This window comes from Ursus americanus, chromosome 4 (genome assembly GCF_024610735.1).
Source record: "Ursus americanus isolate L20-20 chromosome 4, mUrsAme1.1.p, whole genome shotgun sequence".
In the NCBI taxonomy this organism is placed as follows: Eukaryota; Metazoa; Chordata; class Mammalia; order Carnivora; family Ursidae; genus Ursus; species Ursus americanus.
The window spans coordinates 62,008,233-62,034,225 of NC_142130.1; the positions used below are offsets into that span (position 1 = coordinate 62,008,233).

Consider the following 25,993-nt stretch of genomic DNA (forward strand, 5'->3'; position numbering starts at 1 on the left):
CAGTTTTATTACTTATAAAATGTTACTAATTCAGTGTCCGTTTTTGCTGATTACATTCAATTCACTTTTGTAAGCTTTACAAAAGAGAGCCAGGATAATTTTTCTAAGAGGTCTTAATTTTGGTTTAAAATGTAAGTCTTTTCTGTCAGTTAAAATAATTTAAAGATGTGCACAATATGTGCTGTTTAAGGCAGGTGCCAAGCACATTTTGAAAGGTAATAAACTTACCAACTAGAATGTTCTCCCAAAGGAAAAAAAAGAAAAGAAAAGCTCACGACAGTTTTTAAGACAGAGGTTTAAACAGCACTCTTCCTTTGGGTCATTTAAAAATGATCTGGCAGCTGAACCACCTACGGTCATGCCACGCATCACTAACAAAGGACAAGCAACAGGTACGAATTGATGATATCTTTTTAATATTTCTACAAGTCTCTTTAGTTGGTGCCTAGTGGCATTTCACAGGATTTTTGTATTCAGTGTAAAAAGAACATAAACACTAAGTAATGAATATAATTTCTCTATGCCATGCAGAAAAGAAGTCAAACATCTTACACATCACTCCTAAATAGTTCTAATTAAAATCCAAACTGTTCCCATTTTTGCATCTTTGTCATTCTTTGGTAAAAGATTCAAAATAGTCACGGGTTAGGAAACAACTGTTTGCTCGTGGTCTTCATTTTTGCAAGTAAATGTGTTTTGTAAAAGGAATTTGCACTGGGCCTGGTTTATACTAAATAATTATAAGTAAGCAAAATATTACTGTTTTTCTGACTAATCTACTCCTAAAGCTTTGAGTTGCCGCTCAATCTCTTCATCGGAGATTGTAGCCTTTGAAGTGGAGGCAGATGGTAAGCTTCGGGCAGCTGACGGAGCTTTGGCCATCTGTATTAAAGGAAGAGGGAAAAAAACGTGCATTATCAAACATTTGGGCAAGGACACAAAGGATATGCTGCAAAGATGTTTACCATTGAAATATAAAAAGATGCATCTAAGAGCAAAGGCTAACTTAAAGTGACAAAAGTGGTAAAAACTATTTCCAACCAAGGAGAGAAGATATTCATACCTTTCCAGAGATTTCAATTCCGATTTCATCAAGAACTTGATTTACAATATCTTGGCTTTCTTCTTCATCATCAGAGCCATCAAAAATGTCATCAAGTGTGTCATTGACTTGGGGGGGAGGGGAGAAACAAAATTACAGTTACTATCAAACAGATTTCATGTTAGATTTACATTTTTAGAAGGTGGCCCAACTGTGTGTCGTATATTACTCAACGGCCAACTTAGCTGAACCAACAAACTACAGAAGTCCTCTTCAAATGTTAGTGAAGATCACTTATACATTTTTGAGTTACTAAATCTGGAGTACTTTTCATTGCAAACAATTATCCTATAATAAAACAAGTCTCTCATTTTTACAAATGTGTCTTTAATGAACAATAAAAGAAATTCACAGCTAAAGGCTTAGTTTTTAAATGTGATTCCACAAACTGTATTCACTTAGTTAGTAGCTGTTAAATCTGACCATGGAATAATAGGCAAGAATCAAATATCCTGTAAATATTACGGAGACAATTTACTCTTTTTATACCTATAATTATGTTTTCAACTTAAATTTACATTCAACATGTAGGTAGAATATTCTAACAAAGTCTAAGGTTCAATATTGTATTAAACTTGTCTAAGAATGACATCCAATTTAAACTTGCAAAGATTATTACTGTTATTATCCCTCTCTTCCTCCCTTCCCTTCCCAAAATATTTATGGAAAAGCTTCTGTATGGAAGGTGTCACGTTAGGATTATGTCTTGTTTATTTCTGAAACAAAGTGCCTAGCATGTAGTACAAAGACAATTAATGGATAGAGAAAAATGAAGACCTCAGGTAGTTTACATTTAAGTAGAAAAGAAATTAATATTCAGATTGTGGTAAATAAGATATTAAAGGGAAGAGATCAGATCCAACTGGGAGGAAGTACATGTGAGGTGGTCCTTGAGTGATGCCCAGGATTTGACCAAACAGAGACGGAGTAGAATGAGCAAAGACTTGGTGGAAGACAATATGGATACACTCAAGGTAGAGTAAGTTCTTGTTATTATTTAAGGTGCATGAATGGAAAAGGTGTATATTCTGGGTCAAAGAGCTTATGTCTGATATGGGAAGAAAGATCTGGGGAATCATTTGGGATGTCCTACCCGTCCCCCTGTTTCACATGTACCTCTTAATTGCTTGTGTCCTTGCTGTAGTTAATAAAGCTTGATACTGGTTAAGATCTCTGGTTGGTATGAGCATGATTTGACAATTTGATTTTTTGTGTTAGCTCAATAGCATAAACTACATTTGGAAAAAGCTATGTTCAACAACAACAACAAAAAAAAAACCCAGAGTATCTATCATCTCTGAAGAAATAAAGCAAATGTTAAGCCTTCAATTAGAGTCTCAATTTTTCCATTTAGTACATAAATGGACAACTTTTGGAGAAAGTCATTTTACCTCTCTGGACCTCAGTATGCTCACTGGTAAAATAAAGGGGCCTGACTTGAAAACTGTTTTTGATGATTGACATCTGGGGATTTTTATTTTGTAGTCAGCAAGAAGCCACTAAAGGAATCTCATTGGCATCCTCAGAGGTAAGTTTCTGGAAAAATAATTTAGATGCTAGTGAAGTAATAATGAGAGTGGTGAGTCTAGGTCAAAGTTTATAAGGGACTCGATGAAGAAGTAGCAGCAGAAAAAATGAAAGAAGGGAACAGATGAGAAAGAACAGAGAGGTATAATCAGGGATTAACGAAGAAGGATGCTTTCAGAAAAGGTGTAACAAAATTAACCTTGTGTGTGTGTATGTATATACATATATATGTATATATACACACACGCACAATGTACATTTCAACTGGAAAAAGACACATCCATTTAAATCTTGAATTTATCTTTGGATGAACATACTAATGTTAATGTACTTTACTAGGTCATAGAAGAAATGAGTAATCACCAACAATTACTATCCTTTCAGACCCATTTGCAAAGTACTAAAATACAAATGAGAACTATGATTGATAGATATGAGTTGTGTGAGCCTATTGATTCTCTTCATTATAGCTTAATGGAAAAGTTAATTCTGCTAAGATCTGCTCACACCTGTGCCATCACTGGAACTCACATAAACATGTTAGATACTGTGATCATTATATAAATGACAATTCTCACAGTCATTAAAAATTCACTAATGATGTTTCAAAAAAGTCATATTTTTCAAAGTAAAGATTCAGAGTCAAGGCTAAAGAATTTTTGATTAAGGATACACATACAATTTCATTAATTCCTAAAAGGAAAATAGATATTCTGAAATTGAATACTTGAACAGTGGTGAGTTTAGTATTCCTGGTAATTTAATTAGATACTATTTTATACAGTAAATGCCATTATATTAAAATGCTGGCAGCTAAGCAGAGCTGAAGTGGCATATCTCTATATAGTTGTAAAACAATTAGAAAATATCTTTGTGAAATAATGATGTCACTTTTGACATACCATGGTAAGTAATGACTCAATGCTGACCAGGACGCTGCAAAGGGTCACTTATTTATTAGTGACAAGTAAAGACTGGGATAGTCTTTCTGAGAAGAATCTGGTAGAACCAAAAGCCTTAGAAAACTTAATACTCTAAGAAGATTTAAGAAATTTAGTCAAAAATAATGTAGAAACATTTATCAAAGGATTAGCAAATACACAACAAATTTTAAGACAATCTTACCAACGTAAGAATGGTTCAATAAATTAAGATGGATATTTAATACTGATGTTATGCAATATTAATGCTATTAAAAAAAGACTTCAGAGAAAGTTTAGGTCATAAGTACATGCATAATATCATACTATTATATTTTTTAAAAGCAGGGTAAGGTTCAAAATTGCACATGTAATATGATTTAACTACTATAAGATACAGGAAAATACAGGAAAGACGCATATAACAGTAACTATGTCTGGGTGGTGTGATAATAGATTTTTTAAATAAATTTTGTTCCTTTGTGTTCTCCATATTTCCTCTATAAAATGCAATTAGTTTATAGTCAAAAAAGAAAACTAAACATTAAATAACTTTGGGAAGGAAAAGGAAAAAATAACAAAAGACCTCCATTATCTCTGTCTCCAATAAAAACAGAGATGATCTCTAGTATGAAAGAATCAACACAACCCTGAAACCACCAAATTCATACCAGGAAGAGTTATTTTATTCACAAGTTGGTTTTGGTCCCCTCATCAATGAAGTAAAACTGCTGGGGCCAATATGGCATAAAAATATGGCATATCATATTTTATATTTTTCCTTCCAGTAAAGTTTGATAAGATTTGAGCCTTATAGTTGGCCAATTTAAAAATACACTGAAGTTATAATATAGACATCTATTCAGAAGGTGCTGTATCACGGCTTTTTTCAACATTTGTGCTTTTATGGATTAGAATATGAGGCTGCTAGTACATAAACTTAGCTGATTCAAAGATGAAAAAACTAAATTTCATTACGAGTTATTAACTTACTCATTTCTTCAGTCATTTCCATTTTCATGTTTTCCTTCTGGAAATTCTGCATTGTTTGTAATGTCTTTTGTGGATCCATCTTCTTGTTAACTGCTTGCATTGTCTGTAAATATATGAAAAGATTCATGTTGGCTACATAAATGTGACATTTTTACTATGAAATAAGTCCAAGGAGAACATATCAAATTAGATATAGCCTTTCTAAAGATATACATACTGCCATAATCAAACATAAGACTGTTAAGTATTCTAGAAAAAAATGAAATACTCACTTGGAAACCATCTGCTTAACATTTATGTAATAAAGACCAGGTGAAAAAACTCATATGAACAGTAGGCAAAAAAAAAAAAAAAAAAAAAATTAAAAAACATTGTCAACAAAAAATCCATTGCTATTCAAATGGGAAAACTACATTTGCCTACACTGTGGCAAGCAGGTAATATCTACATTGAAAAGAATTAAAATTTAAATTTTATAAAATTTTTCATTAAGCTTTTGAGGTCTAAATTAAAAAGGATACAAAGCATACACATTTAATCCATTAACATATTTTAAACCATGGTTAAAAGAAATGAACAGAACAGAGTTTTGCAAAAATATGTGAAAAGAATTTTTACATTTTATATTCACAAGTTATTTCATTAAGAGAGATGCTATCTAGTATGGCCAAAATATTTTATACATATTATATATAAAATTTATGTATTATATACAGTTCAGTATTAAAAGACGCCATACAATATAAAACACATCAGTTTCAAAGATACCAAGCAGTCTTTTCTCATTCTGTATACAATGCTACAGCCAAAATAACCTTTAGGTATAACACTGGATTTCCCCACCCCCTCCAGCCCACACATACCTTTGAAGTGACTTTCCGTTGTTCTTAGTATCAAAAGCCAAAATCCATAATTCACTATGAGACTAAACACCAATGAACTCTGCCTAACAAGCTAGTCTTATGGTGCACCACTTCCCTCCAGCCACACTGATCTTTCACTTCCTTAAATGTGCCATACTTTCTCTTGCCACAGGACATTTGCATATGCTGTTTCAAACTTGGACTGCTCCTCTCCATTTGTTTTCACTATCAACACTTCAGATTTCACCATTTTCCTTGGGAAGTCATCCCTGACACTCTGATTAGAATAGATACCCCTGTTAAATCCCACTCACTATAGATGAAATTCTTTATTTATTGATGTAAATTATATTACTTCACTTGCAACTTACAGTATTGATGCAACAAATACTAATAACAATGATAATAATGATAATAAAGCAGTAAATGCCTATATAGTCTTAATTATGTGCCAGACACTGTTCTAAGCGCTTTACATATAATAACATTTAAAGTTAAAAGACATTTACTTAAACCTGACAAATTTTTCACGTGCTAGGTGCCACCATTTTCCCTATATTAAAAATGGAGAATGAAGGCACAGAAGGGCAAAATAACTCGCCAAAAGTCACAAATCTAATGAATTGAAGTGAGATTTGAACTCAAGTAATCTGGTCCAGAACGTATGTTCCTAATCACCACACTAAATTACCTCTCAAATGGACTGTTTTTGAAATAGACCGTATGGGGCGCCTGGGTGGTTCAGCTGGTTAAGCATCCAACTCTCAATTTTAAGTCAGGTCATGATCTCATCAGGGTCCTGGGACTGAGCCCCGCATTGGACTCCAAGCTCAGCATGGAGTCTCCTTGTCCTTTTCCCTCTGCTCCTCCTCCCACTCTCTTTCTCTCTCTCAAACAAATAAATAAAATCTGAAATAGACTGTACAGTTTAAACCCTTGCCTGGTTTTGCTTTCCACTTCATCCCCTCATTTGCTATACTTCCTACCTACAGGGTCTAAACAAATATTTGCTGAATTAATACATTTCTAAAAAGATTAAGTGAAAATCCCAGTTCACATATCTCTATATGGCAGGCCCATATTCGGTACCTTTTCCTGCCTACCACCTGCAAAAAAAATTGCAAACTAAGTAGTTGTCCCTTCACATTACTGAAAGGTTACCATCTCAAGTATGTGATCATCACATATGATCTTTTCCTAAATTAGATGTTTAGTTCTGTCCGTTTGTGAAAGAAAAGAGGAAAACAAAAGTTTTTGCCCTTACCTATTTTTCACTGTAAAATAACAATCCATCAAGAGTAAATTAACTGACAGAACAAAACTAATATTGAAACTTCCTCTACTTTTTTGAAACTTCCTCTATTTTTTTTAAAGAACATAATGTGTCACTGCACTTATATCTATGATGGATAAATTCTATTTCCATGTGCTCTGTAATCTAAAACACAACTATAGTTGTTCCTCATTATTTCTGGATTCCATATTTGTGGATGTGCCTACTCACTAAAATGTATTTGTAATCTCAAACCAATACTCACAGAGCTTTTGTGTTCCTCTGTGGACCCGCAGAGGAGAGCAAAAAATGTGAGTTGCCCAACATGCTTGTTTCCAGCTCGTGTCAAACAAGATGACATTCTGCCTTCTTGTTTCAACTCATACTGTAAACAAGTGTCCTTATTGTGGTCAACTTAGTGCCACATTTTTGTACCCTTTGTTGGTGATTTTGCCATTATTAAGATGGCCCCAACCACAGTACTAAAGTGTTGGGTAGTGTTCCTAAGTGCACAAAACTATGATGTGTTCATGGAGAAAATACATGTTAGCTTTGATTAGGCATGAGTTCAATGTTAATGAATCAACACTTATTAACTACGGTGTCTTTCAACAGAAACACATAAAACAACATTAGGTAAAAGCTGGTTGACAAAAAGGTTGTGACCAAAGGCTCACAGGAACCTAACCCTGTACTTCCCCTAGGAGCAATGGTTCGATATTCACTAATGGAGTGTTCCCAACCTAACATAACATTAACTACTTCAAATAATGAGAATCAATTGTATATACCATTTTTCCAATATGAACCTCCTCCTACTTTCTCTTCTCTGTGGCTTTTTCTTTTGGTCTTCATATTCATACTCCTCCTTCCTTATCTTTAACACCTAATGGTATTTTTAAGACCTAGGTCTTCTGCAAAGTCTTTCAGATCATTCAATTGAAAGATCTGTGCAGTTCACAGAAACTTAGCACAAACTGATGTATGTAGTAGGTCGTTTCCCTGTCAGACATAGCTTAACCTCCCTGCTCTCTACCCCCACTCCATCCCCAACTGAACTAAAAAATCTGTGAGAGCAGGGCCTTTGTCTTAAATGTCTTCTTATTCCTTATAGTACTTCATATGCAATAATTGAGGGACTCATTATTTATTAAAAAATCAAAAAGCCTGGGTGGCTCAGTTGGTTAAGCATCCAACTCTTGATTTCAGCTGGGGCGATGATCTCAGGGTCGTGAGGTCAAGCCCCACATCCATGCTGAGTGTGGAGCCTGCTTAAGATTCTCTCTCTCCTTCTCCTTCTCCCTCTCTCCTCCACCCCACCCATGAGCTCTCTCTCTCTCTAAAAAAAGCTCAGTCTTTTAAACTCTATAGTAAAAACATTTATTTTATATAAAGACTATAAGTTAAGCATAATTAACTGATAAATCCTTCTGACAGAAATCATGTGTCCTTCTGACACATACATGAAAATGAATCAAAAGCAAATTATTACTCAGAAGTAATTAAAACTTATAGCTTAATGAAATAAGACCAAAAGTCTTTTGAAAATTTAAGGGAAAAAAGCAAACAACACTTAAGTCAATTTAAAAAATTTAGAAGTTACACGTGACCTTGGAAAAATCAAAATGTCCTGAAACAAGAAACGTTATAGTAAAACAAATCAATAAAGAATCTATGTACATCTGAAACTAATATAATACTGTAAGGTAACTATAGTTCAACTAAAAAATCCAGAAGTAGTTATCTGGATTATCTAGTATTGTAACTCCTTTTACTAAATATTACACAGATTCTGCACCATATATACATCAGAAGGTACTTTTAAATCTGATTTGAATACTGACACTTAAATGTCTTAGATAAAACTATAAATGTACGGATATAAAGGTTCCCACTTACTTTTGCGGTAGTAGACATTGCTCCCGCCATCTTCATCTGGGAATTCATCACTTTCGTTTGTGTCGACATAGAAGTGACTTTTGAACTTACAGCAAAAGTTCTTGTTTTCTGTTTCCGTAGATGCACAAGCTGTTTGGCTAAAACTCTGCAAGCTTCTTTATTACCAATCTTAGCCATTTTCTTAATTTCTAATTCCTAAGAAAGGAAATAAAAAGAAGGGAATAAAATCATTAATAGGTAGTCCCTAATGATTTACTTCAGGAAAAAAATCAAACTCACATCATATACCCTTTTCTCCCCGATCATGAAGAGAGGAAGAGGCAATCATAAAGTCACAGAAAAAAAAAAAAGTTAATTTGAGAGGGCAATTTATTCCACATGTTTACACAGGAAAGACAGAATTTGTACATTCATCCACAAATACAAAGCAAGTCTATGGTATTTACAAAGAGTCCAAAAGAAAATAAAAAACCTCAACCCAAAAGTCAGTAGGAAAAAGGAAAAAAAAAAAAAAAAGAGTTGGTGGGATAGAGCAAAAAGAGCGCGGTGGTAGATTATATAGAGAATAATACAGACAATTACATTAAGTGAGAAGGTTCACCTAACACCTCAGTAAAAGACAGGACGTCATTTTAGGTAAGAACATAAACTGTACTATATGCTATGTCAAGAAACCAACTTTAATTAGAAAAACTAAGCTAAGGGGCGCCTGGGTGGCTCAGTCATTAAGCGTTTGCCTTCAGCTCAGGGTATGATCCTGCGGTTCTGGGATCGAGCCCCACGTCAGGCTCCTCCGCTGGGAGCCTGCTTCTTCCTCTCCCACTCCCCCTGCTTGTGTTCCCTCTCTCACTGGCTGTCTCTCTCTCTGTCAAATGAATAAATAAAATCTTTAAAAAAAAAAAAAAAAGAAAAAAACTAAGCTAAGTAAAAGGATAGAAAATATATCCCATATAATTACTTAGCTAAAATCTGAAAACCTGGAGTATGTACATTAACATCAGATAAAACAAAAAACAAAAAACCCCTTGAGAACAAGGAATACTACCAGAAATAAAAAGGGGCATTCATAATGACAAAGAAATCAATATATAATGATGTTAAAACAATCCTATATGTGCATGCACCTAAGAACAGCACTTCAACATATGTGAAGCACAACTGACAGAACTGAAAGGAGACACAAATACACAATTAGCATAAGGAATATCAACAACTCCTCTCTCCAGTACATTGCTATAATTGTTACAGCAAGTAGACAGAGAATCTGTAATGATACAGATGTATAAAAAATACTATCAACTTCACCTAACCAACATTTATAAAAACTCCATCACCAACAGCAGAATACTTTTTTTTTATAGATACACACTAGAAAATCACCAAAACATATCATATTTTGCTCAGAAAACAAGACTCAATAAATTAAAGAGGACTGAAATCATACAAAGTATGTTCTCTAACCACAGTGAAATTAAACTGGAAATCAGTAAGGAAGAGGAAGGAATATCATAAATAAGGAGAAATTAAACAACGTGGTTCTAAATAAGTCATGGGTTGGAAAAATCTCAGGAAAAATAAGATATTTTGACTTAAGAAAATGAAAATGCAACATATCAAAATGTATGGGTTACAGTTAAAACAGTTCTTAGAGGGAAATTTATAGCATTAAAGCTTGTATTAGAAAAAGATAAATATCTCACAAGCTTCACAATTATCATATGGTTTCACTTACATGTGGAACATAAGGAATGGCACAGAGGACATTAGGAGAAGGAAGGGAAAAATGAAGGGGGGGGAACCAGAGGGGGAGACGAACCATGAGAGACTATGGACTCCTGGAAACAAACTGAGGGTTTCAGAGGGGAGGGGGGTGGAAGATGGGTTAGTCCGGTGATGGGTATTAAGGAAGGCACGTATTGCATGGAGCACTGGGTGTCATACGCTAACAATGAATCATGGAACGCTACGTCAAAAATTAATGATGTACTGTATGGTGACTAACATAACATAATTAAATAAAAAGAAAAAAGAAAAAGATAAATACTTCGCAAGCTTCAAAATTGAGAGAGTAGAAAAAAGAGTAAGTACAACAGTAAATACAAGGAAAAAATAATATAAACAATAAAAGAAATCTATATAGTGGGAAAGAAAAAATATAGAAAATTAATGAAATCCAAAGCTTTTTTTCATAAGAGATTGCTCAAATTGATAGTCCATTAGCCAGATAGGATGGGGGGGGGGGAATGAAACAAAAAGAATACACGAATTACAAAGATTAGGAATGCAAAGGAAGGATCACTTCATATGCTAAAGATGTTGAAGGATAATATGGGAATATTATGAATAATAGGTCATTACATTTTAAAATTTAGTAGACATGGACAAATCACTTGACAGATGTTAACTACCAAAGCTCATTTAAAAAGACAGGTATCCTGATCCATTCTGTATCTGTTGTTTTTTCTAAAAATTGAATCTGTAGTTTAAAAACCTATCCACAAAGAAAGTTCCCTCCCAATGGCTTTACTGATGAATCCTATCAGACATTTAAGGAAGAAATACACAAACTCTTCCAGTAAAGTAAGAGTAAGAGAAACCAACTCATGCTTCAAAGTCAACATCACTCGGATGTCAAAACCAAATAAAGACACTGCATGAAAAGATAACTGCGAATCAGTATCTTTCACGAACATCAAATATTCTTAACAAAATTTCAGCATACTGAAAAAAATTTTTTTAAAAAAACCATGTTATTACCAATGGAGCTTATTCCACTCTATGTGTTTCTATTCATGACTTCTACAAACTGAAGAATGATTTTATAATCAGCAGAATAACACAGAATCCTGATAAAAGTAAGCAGAATGACACAAACAAAGGTAAGCAGAGAATGCAGGAAGACATTAAATGCCATTTCTTAGTAAATCACTTACCACCTGCCATGTGTCTTTTTCTTAGTTAGCTAATTATTCCAACACTAATTTCCAAATTTGTTTGAAAAGTTAAACTGAAATTTAATGTTCTACTTACCAGCTGTTTTTCTTGTTTCTCTAAAGCTGCTCGATCTCTGATTATAGCCCTCTGTGTACCTCGTAATTCTCGATTCTGTTCTTTTATTACATCTAAGAGAACCACAAAAGAAACCTAAATGTATGAATTCCAAAATCTTTTTCAATACCATTTGAAATATTAGACTTGGAGATCTTAATAAAAAAAAAAGAAATCTTGATTTATTAGATGTTAAAATTTTTTCATTCACTATATTAAAAAATTAGTCAAATATTAATTATACAAATTACAAAAGATTAAGTGCAGATATGCTATAGTCAGAGGTTTAACCAAAAGTATATATAAATCACAATAAAATATTCCCTTAGAGAACTGATAGTATGCAATGCTTTATGTGGTACATATATATGTCTGTCTGTCTCTCTTTCTCTCTCTCTCTCTCTCTCTCTCTCACACACACACACACACACACACACACACACACACACACACACTTTTCATCTCTTCTTACTCCAGTACTGTATGAAATTCCAGGAAGGAAGACAGATCATGTGTTTATTAAATCCTTTTTTCTACACTAAGTCATCGTAACAGAGTAAAGCAGCAGAACTTCCAATGAGGCAGACCTGGATTTGAATCCTCCCTCTGCCACTGGATCATTATATGATGATATCTTGGCAAAATCAGTATTCTAAATTTCAGGTTTCTTATTCATAAAATAAGGATAGTTGCTAAGGTGTAAATAACATACATAATTGCCCTGATATACTATTAAATTTCCACTCAATGTTTTTCTAACTTAATTCATTTGGATTCATTAGTTCCCATCTTTTGAAGAAATAAAGTATTAGTCTAGGCCTGATGGACCACAATTTGAGTTAGTTGTTACTAAACAGTAATTTCTTCAAAAATCACATATATTGATGGTAACTCTTGCCAAAACTGATGTCTCATTATCAGGAATCTTGCTCAGTGCTGTACATATAAATATCCACACTAATGCTATGGAGTTGATTTTTCTATTATTTTATATTTAAAGAAAATGGAGTGTTAGGAAGTTTAAATAACTTGCCCAAGGTCACAAGGAAGTAAGCAGTAATGCCAGATTTGGATCCAAGTATTCTGCCTTCTGAATCAGTAATCTTAATCACTTCATTAGAGTACCTTTCTAGTCAAGAGGTAGATTTAAAAACAATAGTAACAACAGAAAGAACAGTCTCTTCATCAAATGGCATTGGGACAACAGGATGTCCACATGAAAAAAATGGACCCCTACATCACAGTGTATATAAAAATTAACTAGGGGCACCTGGGTGGCTCTGTCAGTTAGGGTCCAACTCTTAATTTGAGCTCAGGTCATGATCTCGAGGTCATGACATTAAGCCCGCACCGAGTCAGCTTGAGATTCTCTCCCTCTCCTTCTGTCCCTCCCACTGTTCTCATGCCCATGCACTCTAAATAAATAAATTAATTAATTAATTAATTTTTAAAAGATTAACTAAAAAAAAAGATTAATGACCCAAATATAAAAACTAAAATCAAGCAATTCTTAGAAGAATACATAGGAGTAAATCTGCATGATCTGGGATTTGGCAATAGATTCTTAGATATGACTCTAAAAGCATGAGCAACAAAAGAAAAAAGTAGACAAAATGGACTTCATGAAACTTAAAGGCTGTACATCAAAGGACATCATCAAGTGGAAAGATATTCCACAAAAGGAAGAAAATATATACAAACTATATATATATATATGGTAAGCGTCTAGTATCTAGAATACATAAAGAACTCTTAAAACTCAAAAACAAGACAATCTATCAAAAATGGTTGAAGGACCTGAATAGACACTTATGCAAAAGAGATACAGAAATGGCCAATAAACACAAAAAGAAGACGCTCAACATCATTAGTCATAAGGGAAATGAGAGATACTTCACACCCACCAGAATGGCTATAATCAAAAACAAAAATGGAAAATAACAAGTGTTAATAAGCATGTGAAGACTGGTATCCTTATATACTGCTGGTAGGAATGTAAATTGTTTCAGACACCGTGGATAACAATTTGGTGGTTCCTCAAAGATAAACATAAAATTACCATATGACGCAGCAATTCCACTTCTAGGCATAAGAGAGATGGAATATAAAAATGAAGTACTCATACATACTACAACATGAATAAAACTCAAACATACTATACTTAGTGAAAGAAGCCAGATATAAATGGTCACATTTTATGATTATGTTCATATGAAATATCAGAATAGATACATCCAGAAAGACAGAAAGCAGACTGGCAGTTGCCAGGGGTTGGGGAGAGAGGAGAACGCTGAGCACTGCTTTACCTGTACAGGATTTCATTGTGAGGTGATGATGTTTCGGAACTAGAGGTGGTGGTTATACACCAATGTGAAAACACTAAATGCCACTGAACTGTTGTTCGCTTTAAAATGGTTAATGTTATGTGAATTTCACCTCAAATAATACAACAACAGAGCCAACGCCCATTATCCTTTTACTGATGGAACATCACAACCTTGTTTTTACACATTTCTGTGTATAACAACTTTACTCAGAATAAAGATAACTAATTATATTGAGGAATAGGCAGTATACTAAGAGGTTCACAACAACCACAAAAGTAAGTACTATTATCTCTCTTATCTCAGAGAAGGGAATTGACATTCCGTGAGGTAATCTGCCCAAGAAACAGTGCTAGAATTCATATACAGACGGTCTGATTCCAGGGCCTCTGATTAACGACCGTATTATTCCGTGAAGCCTTTTAGGCAAACAAGAAATAAAGTTATCAGAGACATAATCCTTATAAATACAGATCTGCATCAGCAAAAATATACAATTTTAAAACAGAAGGAAAAACATTTCAAGTCATTATATAAGATATAACTAATCAACTACAATGACTTTCTGAGTAAAAATTAAGCTGTCAGAATTCCTCCTGACAAGACATCTATTTCCCCTCCTTTGACTCTGTTTCTCAATGAAGTTATACTGGTGGACAGCTCATGCTCAGGACTTTCTAGAGATGTACTCTATACGTTCTTTAAATACAGGAATAGGAAACCATATCATATATATAAGAGCAATGGGGGGGGTGTCTTCCCCCCCCCCCACTTACTTTCTTCTGGATGGGTAACACATTTCACTTATAAAGACAGAAGAAATGTTCCAGAGACAAATATATTTAGGAAATGTTAAAGTTGAAAAAAACTGAACAGATTTGCTTCAAGGCCTCTAAGACTGTTTAATATATGAATATGCACTGTCAATCCTTAAGGGGGGAATACATTATAGATTATTTCCCAAATTAATTACTTACCTTATTTTTAAAAGATTTATTTATTTATTTATTTATTTATTTGAGAGTGAGAGAGTGCGCGAGAGAGCACGTGTGCACACACATAAACAGAAGGAGGGACATAGGGAGAGGGAGACAAGCAGACTCCCTGCTGAGTGGGGAGCCCAACATGGGTCTTGACCCCAGAACATTGACATCATGACCTGAGCCAAAATCAAGAGTCAGATGCTTAACTAACTGAGCCACTCAAGTGCCCTTTATTTCCCAAATTTATTAAGTCAAGGGTCCCTTTTAAGAAATCTCTATTAACATCCCATGGAGCACTGGCTGGCATTCTATTGTCACAATTTATTAGTTTCCTAGGGCTGCTATAACAAATACCATAGACTCGATAGTTTAAACAATAGAAACTAATTTTCTCATAGATCTGGAAGCTCAAAAGTCCAATATGAAGGTGCTGGCACGTTTGGTTTTTCCTGCGGCCTCTCACTTTAGCCTGTAGAGGGCTGCCTTCTTGCTGTGTCTTCACATGGCCTTTTCTCTGAGTGTGCCCATCCCTGGTGCCTTCCTCTTCTTATAAGGTCACCCTCCTATTGGATAAGGTCTATACCCTCATAACCTCATTTAACCTCAATTACCTCTTTACATACCCTCTCTCCAAATATAGTCACATTAGGGTTTAGGACTTTAACGTATGAATTTTGTGGGCATACAATTCAGCCCACACAGTGCACAGTATCTTCTCTCTGACATCTGTAGACACTGAACAGCAAAGCTCTCATTTCCCTAGACTTAAAAGCAATCATCAGCCTTTCCATCCTCAACATTCCCAATCTTCTTCTTTTGAACTTAGTACACTATCTTGCCAGAGCCAGTGAATTGGTACAAAAACACTGACCACTTACCCTACTGTTTCAACAGAAAATATGTTATATATTTAAAACTATGAAGTTACAAATGAACTTTTGGAGTATAACATCTTTGTGTACTGACAACTTCCTAAACTCAACTAGTATGAAATGAAATGGTAATAATGAGATAGTGATGAGGGTCTTTTAAAGCCTTAGGAGTACAGAAGTGAAGCCACCATATTGGCAAGTTAAATTGTGATCAGATAATTGACACAGATGCAAAGCAATTGCAGAAAGCCTTGACTGCTAAGATCTAAAAATCCATCAATATATACTTATTCATTATTAGAATGGTATAATATATAATAAGAAGTATATGTTTGATCTTTGTCTTGAGTTCCTGGCACAGAGCTCCTAAAACCCTTGAGATTTCTTTAGTGGTAGGAATATTATTTAACTCAAGAAGGGGGACCCCTAGATAGTTTCTGGAGGGGGCTGGTGACCAGAAAGACCAAATGCTTGAATAGAGGGTAGGAAGTTCAGCCCCACCCCCTGGCCTCAGAAGAAGGGAATGGAACTGAAGACTGGGTGATAAAAACTCCTGAATAAAGAGATGAGGAGAGGTTCTGGGTTGGTGAACATACTGATGTGCTGCATGCCTGAAAAGAGCAGGAAAGCTCTGGGCCACTTAGAGCCGCTAAAACCTTGCTTCCATTTGGCTATTCCTGAGTTCTACGGGTTGTCCTAGCAAATTATCAAACTGTGGGGGAGGTTATGGGGACTCTATAATTCACAGCTGGTTAGTCAGAAGTACTGGTGGCCAACTGGGACTTGTGACTGGCATCTAGCATGAGGACAGTCTTGTAGGCCTGAGCCCTGAACCTGCGGCGCCTGTGCTAACTCCACAGTGTTAGGACTGACTTTTTAGACACACCAGTTGATGTCTGAGAATCAGAGAGTAGAAAATAGATACAGCCATCTTTGTTGGGAAAACACATATCATGACATGAAATTTTACCAAAACATGTACCTTAATCAAAATAGTTTTACTTCCCTTTTCTTAATTTTATGTAACTATATGTACCATAACTGTCACTGTATATTAGAGAAAGAAAAATAAAGAAAATTAACTACTGCATATTCCATAGCCCCATAGTTAATAGACCTATTAATATTTAAACAGTTCTAAGCTATAAACTGAGAGCATCTAACGTTGCATACTAAAATATAGACATAACACTTTAAAACATATTATGGTAAGTAAGAAAAGACAGTAGAACGTTTTCTTCATATAAGATAGGCATATCCTATGAAACAAACAAATTACTCTAACTTTAAAAAAAATCCCTATGTTAAAGCCACATTTAATGGTTTGGTCTTCTAGATAATTCAGAGGGACTAATATGAGAATGGTTCTGAGACACTTTTAATGTTTTTAGGCCAACTTTATTTTTCATTATATTTATTTTTTGGCAGGTTTGATTTCCTCCCAAGATTACAAGCCCTTTAAGAGCAAGGAGCACATGTATTTTATTTATTTGTATTCCCACCACACTTCATGCCAACTACTACCTCAAAATAGTATACTTAGCAGTGATCTACGGGAGTACAAACATATTGAAATGTAAAAGAATGTGCCTTACAGGCATAGTTAATACATTTCTTTAAAATGTATAATAAACTCTATTGGTTACCAAAAAAGATGGTTGATACCTTAACCATGAACCTTAACTCTGACAGATCTGTTTATACAGTGGAAAATGGAGTACTGAAATAACCAGATATTTCCCTTACAATCTTCTGCTTTCCCTTTTCTTCATTCTGAGTCAAGACAATGACAGAAACATGTACTGGGCATTGCTGACATCTAGGAGATACAGCGCTTGGCTCCTGTCCATCCCTGCTTTCTTCTCTAGGCAAAAGAATATGCCCAAATTTTTATATTCCAGCACTTCATCTACCGTTTGGGGTTGCTGTGAAGCACTTCAAAATAGGTAGTAATAAAGAATTTTCACATCGTGAAAATGGCAATGGTACACAGTTGTGACTCTGGTATGTCCTCTTTGCTACTGTACTGTGAGGTAAAAAAGGGTCTGGAGGCCACCCCAACCACCACCCTCTTCTCACCCATACCCAGCACAACACTTAGAGAAGGCCACCCAAGCCAGCTCCACTGTAGGCATTAAAAGCCTATCTCAAGGGGCACCTGGGTGGCTCAGTCATTAAGCGTCTGCCTTCAGTTCACGTCATGATCCCAGGGTCCTGGGATCCAGCCCCACATTGAGCCCTGCCCCACATGGGGCTCCCTGCTCAGCGGGAAGCCTGCTTCTCCCTCTCCCACTCCCCCTGCTTGTGTTCCCTCTCTCACTGTCTATCAAATAAATAAAATCTTATTAAAAAAACAAAAAGGCTATCTGAAGCCTTTCAGGCTCTTTTTACTGAATGAAATATACATGTATGCACTAGAGTGATCACAAACTTAAATTTTGGACTTAAGACGATACAGACAGAAAAGGTCATTCTGCTCTCCTTAGTTCTGAGTCAATAAGGTCTATCTGCTTACAGAAAAAAAAAAAAAGTCAAAAAATAAAAATAAAAACAAAAGGGGCCTCCATGTGGTCCAGCCTAGCTTACTAGAACTCTCTTCTGGGGTTTGAGGCTAGGCCCCAACTTGAATTATGGCTGTCCTTCCAGACCCTGCTTATTTATATACAATTTGCACGTTGAAGGATTAAAGCAAAAACTAATTATCAACTCTAAAAAGAGGCATTCATTAATTTGTTGAGTTATATTTTAAATATGTTTAGGGGAAAAGGAGGTGGCCTGTCTCAAGCTTACAGCGTAGTTCAGGTTATTGCCCCAGGAGCCCTGAGGCACTGGTCTACTAGACAGCAGCCACTCTACCATATACTGGGTTTTGTGCTGTACTGTAAGGTCTTGTTTATTATAAGGTCAATACAGAAATTTTAGTCTAATATATATTTTCTGCTTCTAAATGTGTTTCTTTAAAGAAAAAAAATCATTTTCATCCATGAATTTTTATTGCCTACCAGTTGTCCTAAATCTAGTGATCACATGGATTGAAATCGGAGCACAGAGTAAATAAGGCACATCATGCTTTACCATTTTTCATGGTAGCTTTGGAGATCAAGACCTGAGGAGACAGGGAGCTTCTCCTTCAGACATCACCTGCAATCTCTGCAGCAGCTGGGAGTGGAAGTGGTGGGTCTGCAGCCCTGGGATGGCAGGATAACAGGTATTACCTACATCCTGGTCCTTACTCAACAGAAGAACCACCTGTGTGAAGGGGGTGTAGTAGAGCTCACCAAACAGTGAAGAGGAAAGGAGTCCTGGCTAGGTGGGGATGTACCACCTTCTTGGGTGGATGTGGAGAAAAAAAACTGCAAATGGTACAAACTCAAAAGTTAAGGGATAAGAAAGAAACATTTAAGGTCAGTTCCTAGAAAATGCTGGCTCTGGGAACCAAAGGTACTGAGAGGCAGAGGTAAATGACAATGAGAGAATGGGTGCGGGAGGAATCAGAATTTGATATGCGAGCAAATCTGTTTCTCAGGGTTTGAAAACTGTATAGCAAAAAATCAGGGAGAAATGGCATCAGCTTCATTAGCCCGTTTTGATACATGCTAAAGAAAAAATAAGAACAAAAAACAACTATGGGAAACTGGACTGTGGAGGATTGTGCCAACAGATTTCTTCTACATACGATCCTGGGAGCCAACCATCCATTTAAAAACTAGGTTGAAGTTGAAAAACTCAGCAGGGCTGTCTTGGAAGGAGGAGGTGGAATACTAAAGAGAAAACAGGAGTCTAGCCTTATGGTAGCATAAAAGGAATGCTGCCCTTTGCCCCCCAGTAAAATCTCAAGTCACTCGAATACTGAGAAATTCATTCAGATTAATTTATTAGTAAATTTAGTGTTTTCAAAAGCTGAAGGAAGGTCTTCATAGGGGCTATGGGTCAGTAGATCTTTAGGTCTCATTTGGTCCTCAAAGACAGGCTTTGGTACCATCATCAATAACAGCTTCAGTTCAGAAAACTGTGAAAGAGCATTTTCTCACTTAGGTAAGAACAAGAGGGAAAGATCCTATGAAAGCAAAGTGTCACAGACCTATGGACTTGAAGGCAGAAAACAGTAGCATGAAAAGAAATACCAGTCTCTGGGGTCATGCTAGGGATGCAGAAATACAAAGGGGAGACATTTTCCTACAGAAATATCCATGGATGGTATCCATCCATCTCTATACCAAAAAGTATGGAGAACTTTAACTCAGAAAAATGCTCAAAAGAGAGTTCTGTGCTTCTGAATCCCATATTCAATGACTTTTCTTTGGTGTGCCAAATGTAGGGGCCAAAGAATGTAGGGGCCAAACAGCAAGTAAAATTTGAGTTTTTAAATATTCAGAATAATAAGCACTAAGGGAACACACAGCAACCTAGGAAAGATCTAGGTATTATAGGTAGCACCAGGCAGTTCCATCTTATTTGGTAGAAAGCAGAAAAGTTCTGGAGGGGATTCAGTTTATATAGATGGCAGATTTTACTCTCTCTTAAGATATCACAGATGTGTCAACCTATCCTTTGACAGGAGCTTTATCCCAAGTTAGTCAAAACTTCAGATTCTGAACTCCGGAGTACTAGCGTACATGGATACAATCCCACTAATGCAAAACCAAGAAGCTTGCTCCTCTTCTGTCAGTAGGATTCCTCAAAGTATGTCTAAACTTGCAGGTTGGTGGCAATGATATACGGATATAGACTATAAGCTCTGGATCCTGGAAACACTACTTTTGGGTAGTAAATACTGTTATTTTGAATTTTTATCTCTAAATCATAAACTGCTGCAGAGATACATTCATGTATGCTGAAGAGACTACCACCTTGCATTAATGCAACGTAGGAAAAACTCTGAATAAACATAATCCAACTTTGGAAGTGCACAAGGATCTACTTTAGTTCCAGTGAATGCAAGTCAGAAAGCAGAGGCTAAAAAATAAGAATACAGGCGTGAGATACTTAACACACTTTGAGGAGGCATCAGAGAAGAATTCTCAGAGAAGAAAAACTCCTGACATAGTGCAAGTTATCCAGAGGAAGGAAAAAGAGGGTTCTATGCATAAGGACATCATAAGCAAAAATATGTCAGAGAGAGAAAGAGTGTGGTATGGTATGTACTGATGAATATGAGAACAATACTGCTGGACAGTAATATGTTCAGGGACATGACAAGAAAAACAAGGACCAGATCAGGGAGGGCTGTATGTGCCTTATTAAAGAGCTCTCGTTGATCCTGTTGGTACCAACGAATATAATTAAGGGGTTTTCACTGAGAAGTAGCATAGTCTGATTTGGGTTTCAGGTACATCAAATCACAAAGCAACTCTGTAGATGAACAATTTAAGGGCTATGACGCTACAGGGAAGAAAAGCAGAAAGGTGATGTAATAAAGTGCAAGAAAAATGGGATCTGAATTACAGCAGGAGTTGCAGTGGAAAATCATGTGTGTCAAATACTTAAGAGGTAACAGGAACAAAACTTGGTAATTAATTAAAGGTAGGAGGCAAAATCAAGACCTGCCAACATTGGAAGAGCAGACTCAGGAAAGGAACGGACTTAAAAGGAGATGGTGATGAATTCTGTTTGGAATCTTCAATTTGAGGTACTTTGGGAACTCTAGGTGGAGATACTCAGCAAATTGCTGGTCTGAAACTCAGAAAAATATAACTAGAAATACAAATTTGGGACCCATCAGCATGTAGGTAATAAGTAAAATAATAAGACTTTGGATAAGATCATGCAGGGAAAGAGTGTACAGTTAGAAAAGTGCAGCCCAAGATGGAACCAAGAAGAACACTAACATTTAGGGAGCAGGGTTAAAAAAAAAAAAAAAAAGAAGGAAGGAAGGAAGGAAGGAAGGAAGGAAGGAAGGAAGGAAGGAAGGAAGGAAGGAAAAGATGAAGGAAAAAAAGAAAAGAAAAACCTGAAAGGAGAAAGAAAAAGAGTGGTTAGAGGAATTTGAGGAAAATATTAAAGTTTCATGGAAGCCAAAAGAGAACTTCAATAAAGAAATTATGAGGATCAGAGGCGCCTGGGTGGCTCAGTCGTTAAGCGTCTGCCTTCAGCTCAGGGCGTGATCCCAGCGTTCTGGGATCGAGCCCCACATCAGGCTCCTCCGTTGGGAGACTGCCTCTTCCTCTCCCACTCCCTGTTTGTGTTCCCTCTCTCACTGGCTGTCTCTCTCTCTGTCAAATAAATAAATAAAATCTTTAAAAAAAATTATTAGGATCAAATGCAAAACACAAGCCCAAGAGGTGATCACTAAAAAAATGGCCATTTTGCCAATCTAGGAGTCATTGATGATCTCAGTAAGATCTCATCGCTTAAGATGTAAAGCAAACGTGCTGTAGAATTGGGGGTGGTCTGAGAAATAAAGGGATAGAGATGGGAGACAACATTACTCCTTCAAGAAGTTTACATGAAGAGCAAAGAGACTGGACAATACTTGCTAAGAAACCTGGGTCAAGGGAGAATCAGGGAAAGGAGGGTTTTTTCTAGTACTACTATTCAAAATCAAAGTTCTACCACTGATTACAAGGGAAAAAGAGCCCAGTTCACAGATAAATGGTTACCATTACATAGCATCTACCAAAAGTTGAGAATTCCATATACTAGAAAGAACGGCAAAATTAAACTGTGCCATTGGATCTCTAATAAGAAAATATTATCAATGATGATACTCAGGGGGATGAGGTCCTAGTTTTGCCACTAAGTTGTGTGACCTTGGGCAAATTACTTAGTCCTTCATATCTCAATTTCCTCACCTACAGAGTGAGGATGATAATAGTACCTATCTTCTGATTTTGTGAGAATTAAATAAGATGCTGCATACAAATGCTACCACAGTGCTGGCTTACAGTAGGACCTCAAATTTGCCTTTATTGAGGATAACAGACAAAAATTATACAGTGCTTAAAATTTTTCACTTTTTAAAAGACATATTTAGTTATGAATTCATGACAAAACCTCATGGCATCCTGATTTACAGGTTCATAGTTTCAATAAATAGGTCACCATTAGTCCACTAGGAAAAAAAACCAAAACAATGTAAACACATTACCCTATGTATATGTGTATACCTTATAAATCAGTAAAAGGAAAACCAAATATTCAATTGTAATTTCAAATTCAAAGGAATCTTTTTCTTCTATGGCATTGAGGTACAATTCTCATTAATTTCTGTAACAAAGTATACACTGCAGAGACTTGTTCATCTTTGTGTCAAAATGAATTAAACATAACTCTGAATAGTAATAAGTGCTGTAATGTTGTCTCCCTTTTTAATTTACAAGTGCAGTAGTCTTTAATGATATAGTATGCAACTCTTCTAGCCAATCCAAAGAGACAAAAAGATTCAATTATTCTCCAAATCTATGTACAGTTACATATTTCCCTTATATATCAGAATTTCATTACTGCTGAAACAGATAAAAAGAAGGCATATAGCAAAAGATCTTATGATCAATAATCAACGAGTCTGAGGATCTGGGAGAAATACATAAAAATACATTACATTTCATAATACATAGCCTCATTACTGCTAAGAAGAATGCTGTCACCTTCTAAACAAAACACCTTCTTTTTAATAAAACAAGGAGTAAAAACATCAATAAAGCTCTATATCAGAATAATGAAAGTACAAATCTATAATTAAAATGTCATCAAATGATTTGAATTGACATAATAATGTAAAAAAAATAAAGTATGCAGTTTGGTAGTTATAGTAAATATACATGGTAGCCAAATTTACATTCAGAAATTTCACACATAGATCTTTAAATCAGTAGTATAGCTCCTAGCTAAAGTCCGTAAGACTTTCTTTTCACAAATAAATCTATTTAGCAAAAAACATCATTTCTTGGATGAATTAACGCAACTGCAAATGAATATACAAATACCCTCACTGCACATCCTCACTTTTTCTCTTTTTTATTCTGTTCTATACTTCAAGTACAATAGTCACTAGGCTGCCAAAAGCACCAAGAAACACAGTGATGAGAATATAGAACTGATTTTTATGTCTTTGAAGATATTTGACAGATATTAAGCAATTAAAGCTGTTTGGCCTTTAATGTTAAGATGTTTTTTAAAATATAATTTGTAACATCATAGTAACAAAGGTACAACTCTTTTCCTCTGTTTAGGAAATTCTCACTACTTAAAACTGAAGCAAAAAAATAAACCTTTTCCCCCCTCAAGTACTATACAATAACTGGAAACCACAATATTGGCACTGAAACAGTGAAGAAAGTGCCACATTAAAGATTAGACAGCATTCTCAAATAAAATCCATCTCACATAATTCTACTATATCCTATACCAACTTGAAAGGTATTCTAGGTACTGTAAATGGTACTTCTTAGTTAATAGAAAGTCCACAAATCAAAAAAAAATTTTTTTCCACCAACTCAGGGTAGGCAAAAATGTATTCTGTGTACTAAATTAGGCCTAACATTACACTATGTGTTGAAGTGAAGGGTAGAGGGGCAAAATAAAAGTGATGTCTTTGTTATCCTCCCCAAAATAATGTTGCTGGCACTGGAACAGTCAATACAAAGGAATGAAGGAGTTACCCCAGGTCTGGACTCAGCACCCTGTTTGTACCAATCACTGTCTAGCTACCACTGCTCCTTTTGTGGCAGGGTTAGACCCTTACAAAGAAGTGATTCTTTGGTTGAACCAACAGCAACCTAAACTCAACATCTAATAGGAAACACAATTTTTAATTAACTTGAATGAATTTGATTCCTGGTGGCAGTCAATCAAAATATCAAGAGTAATTAATCAGTGTTATATATACATTACAGTAATTGCTTATAAACACCAATTTGTGTATTTCTATACACTCCTTTTTTTCCCCTTAAGATGACATTGAGCTAAATGTTTGAAACAATGCAAGTTATTGTAAAAAATGTAAACTTCTATGAAGATAATACATACTACATCTCTTACTTCAGATAGCAAAAGATAATCACAGGGAAGGAAAAATACATTATGAAAACTAAACCCAAGGCACTTCCCTTAGGTTTCTTATATATTTTTCCTGGAGTCCGTAAAGAAGCAGTTGTTTCACATCTCTATTGACAGGATATTCTTAAGGGAAGCCGACCCAGACCCAGGTTCATTTTGTAACTGGAGCCTGTTATCCCCTCCTCCAGCTGCATACAGTTTTCCTGTTTGTACTCCTTAAGTAGTACAGCTCCGAACTAAAGGAGCAACAAACCAACAGATGAAACCAACAAGAAATTCATCAAATCACGTCTAATGACACTCAAGGGTCAGCCGCATCCTGTCTCCTCGAAATGCTCAAGGTCTCGCTAAAGGAAAAACGTGGGGGGGGGGGGCGGTAAAGGTGGTGTATGTGTGTTAAACAGAGAGAAGCAGCCAAATTACTCAGGTGAGGTTGAGGTGTGGCGAGTCAGCAGAGATGGGGAAGCAGAGAAGTGACGCACGAGGGCGGTCACCTGTGGGGCCACTTGATCCAGCCCCGCCCCCAGGGACAGCTGAAAGAATCGTGGCCGGAAGCCCCCAAAACACGCCAGGGAAACGCAGAGCTGGGCCCCTTTGGCCCGGCCTGAACTCACCATCCACGGTTTTCTTCTTGAAGAGAGACGCCATGGTCAGGGACCGCGCCTGGGCTGCCCGACTCGGCCGGGTCCGACCCGCGACTGGGAAAGGACGGGAGGGAAAGGACAGGCCCTTATAGGGTTTGGTGTGGCGGAGCGACAGGCAAGAGAAGAGGGCGGGGTCTTCAGGCAGGACCCGCGGAAGGCGGGTATCCAAGAATCCTACCGCAGCCGAGTCGCCCCGAGCTCAGGTGACCGAGAACTAAGACACTTTTTGGAGAAGTCACTTCTGGGCGGCGCCTGCGCATTAGGCGCGCGCGCCTGCGCACTGCGGCGCCTGAAGCTGCCACCTCTGCCCTCACCTCGGCTGCTGCCAGTTCTTCCCGCTTGCGGGGTCGTGGCGTGGCGTGGCAGGAGGGGGCTTGCGGTGGTAGCAGAGCGTGGAGACCGTCGGCGGTATCGGGAAGTTTCTCTGTGCGGGTTCCGTGGGGACATGCTAACAGAGATGAGCCTTGGTTAGCTCTTTCTTCCTTGTTTGGGGGAAGCTGGAAGTGGGGGTCTCCAGCGTCTTAGGACAAGTGTGGGTCGTCCCGGAA

The 25,993-nt window shown here is 36.4% G+C and overlaps 1 protein-coding gene across 1 annotated transcript; it reads right to left on the reverse strand.

The window, feature by feature from the left end:
* CHMP2B (charged multivesicular body protein 2B) lies at positions 1-25,692 on the reverse strand. The gene is made up of 6 exons (XM_045785412.2): positions 25,416-25,692; positions 11,608-11,699; positions 8,578-8,772; positions 4,543-4,645; positions 1,064-1,170; positions 1-882 (listed from the first exon to the last, which is right to left on the reverse strand). Exons 1-6 carry the CDS (start codon positions 25,447-25,449, stop codon positions 772-774), a joined length of 642 nt encoding a protein of 213 aa, XP_045641368.1. The 5' UTR covers positions 25,450-25,692; the 3' UTR covers positions 1-771.
* Between the last annotated feature and the right edge of the window lie 301 nt (positions 25,693-25,993).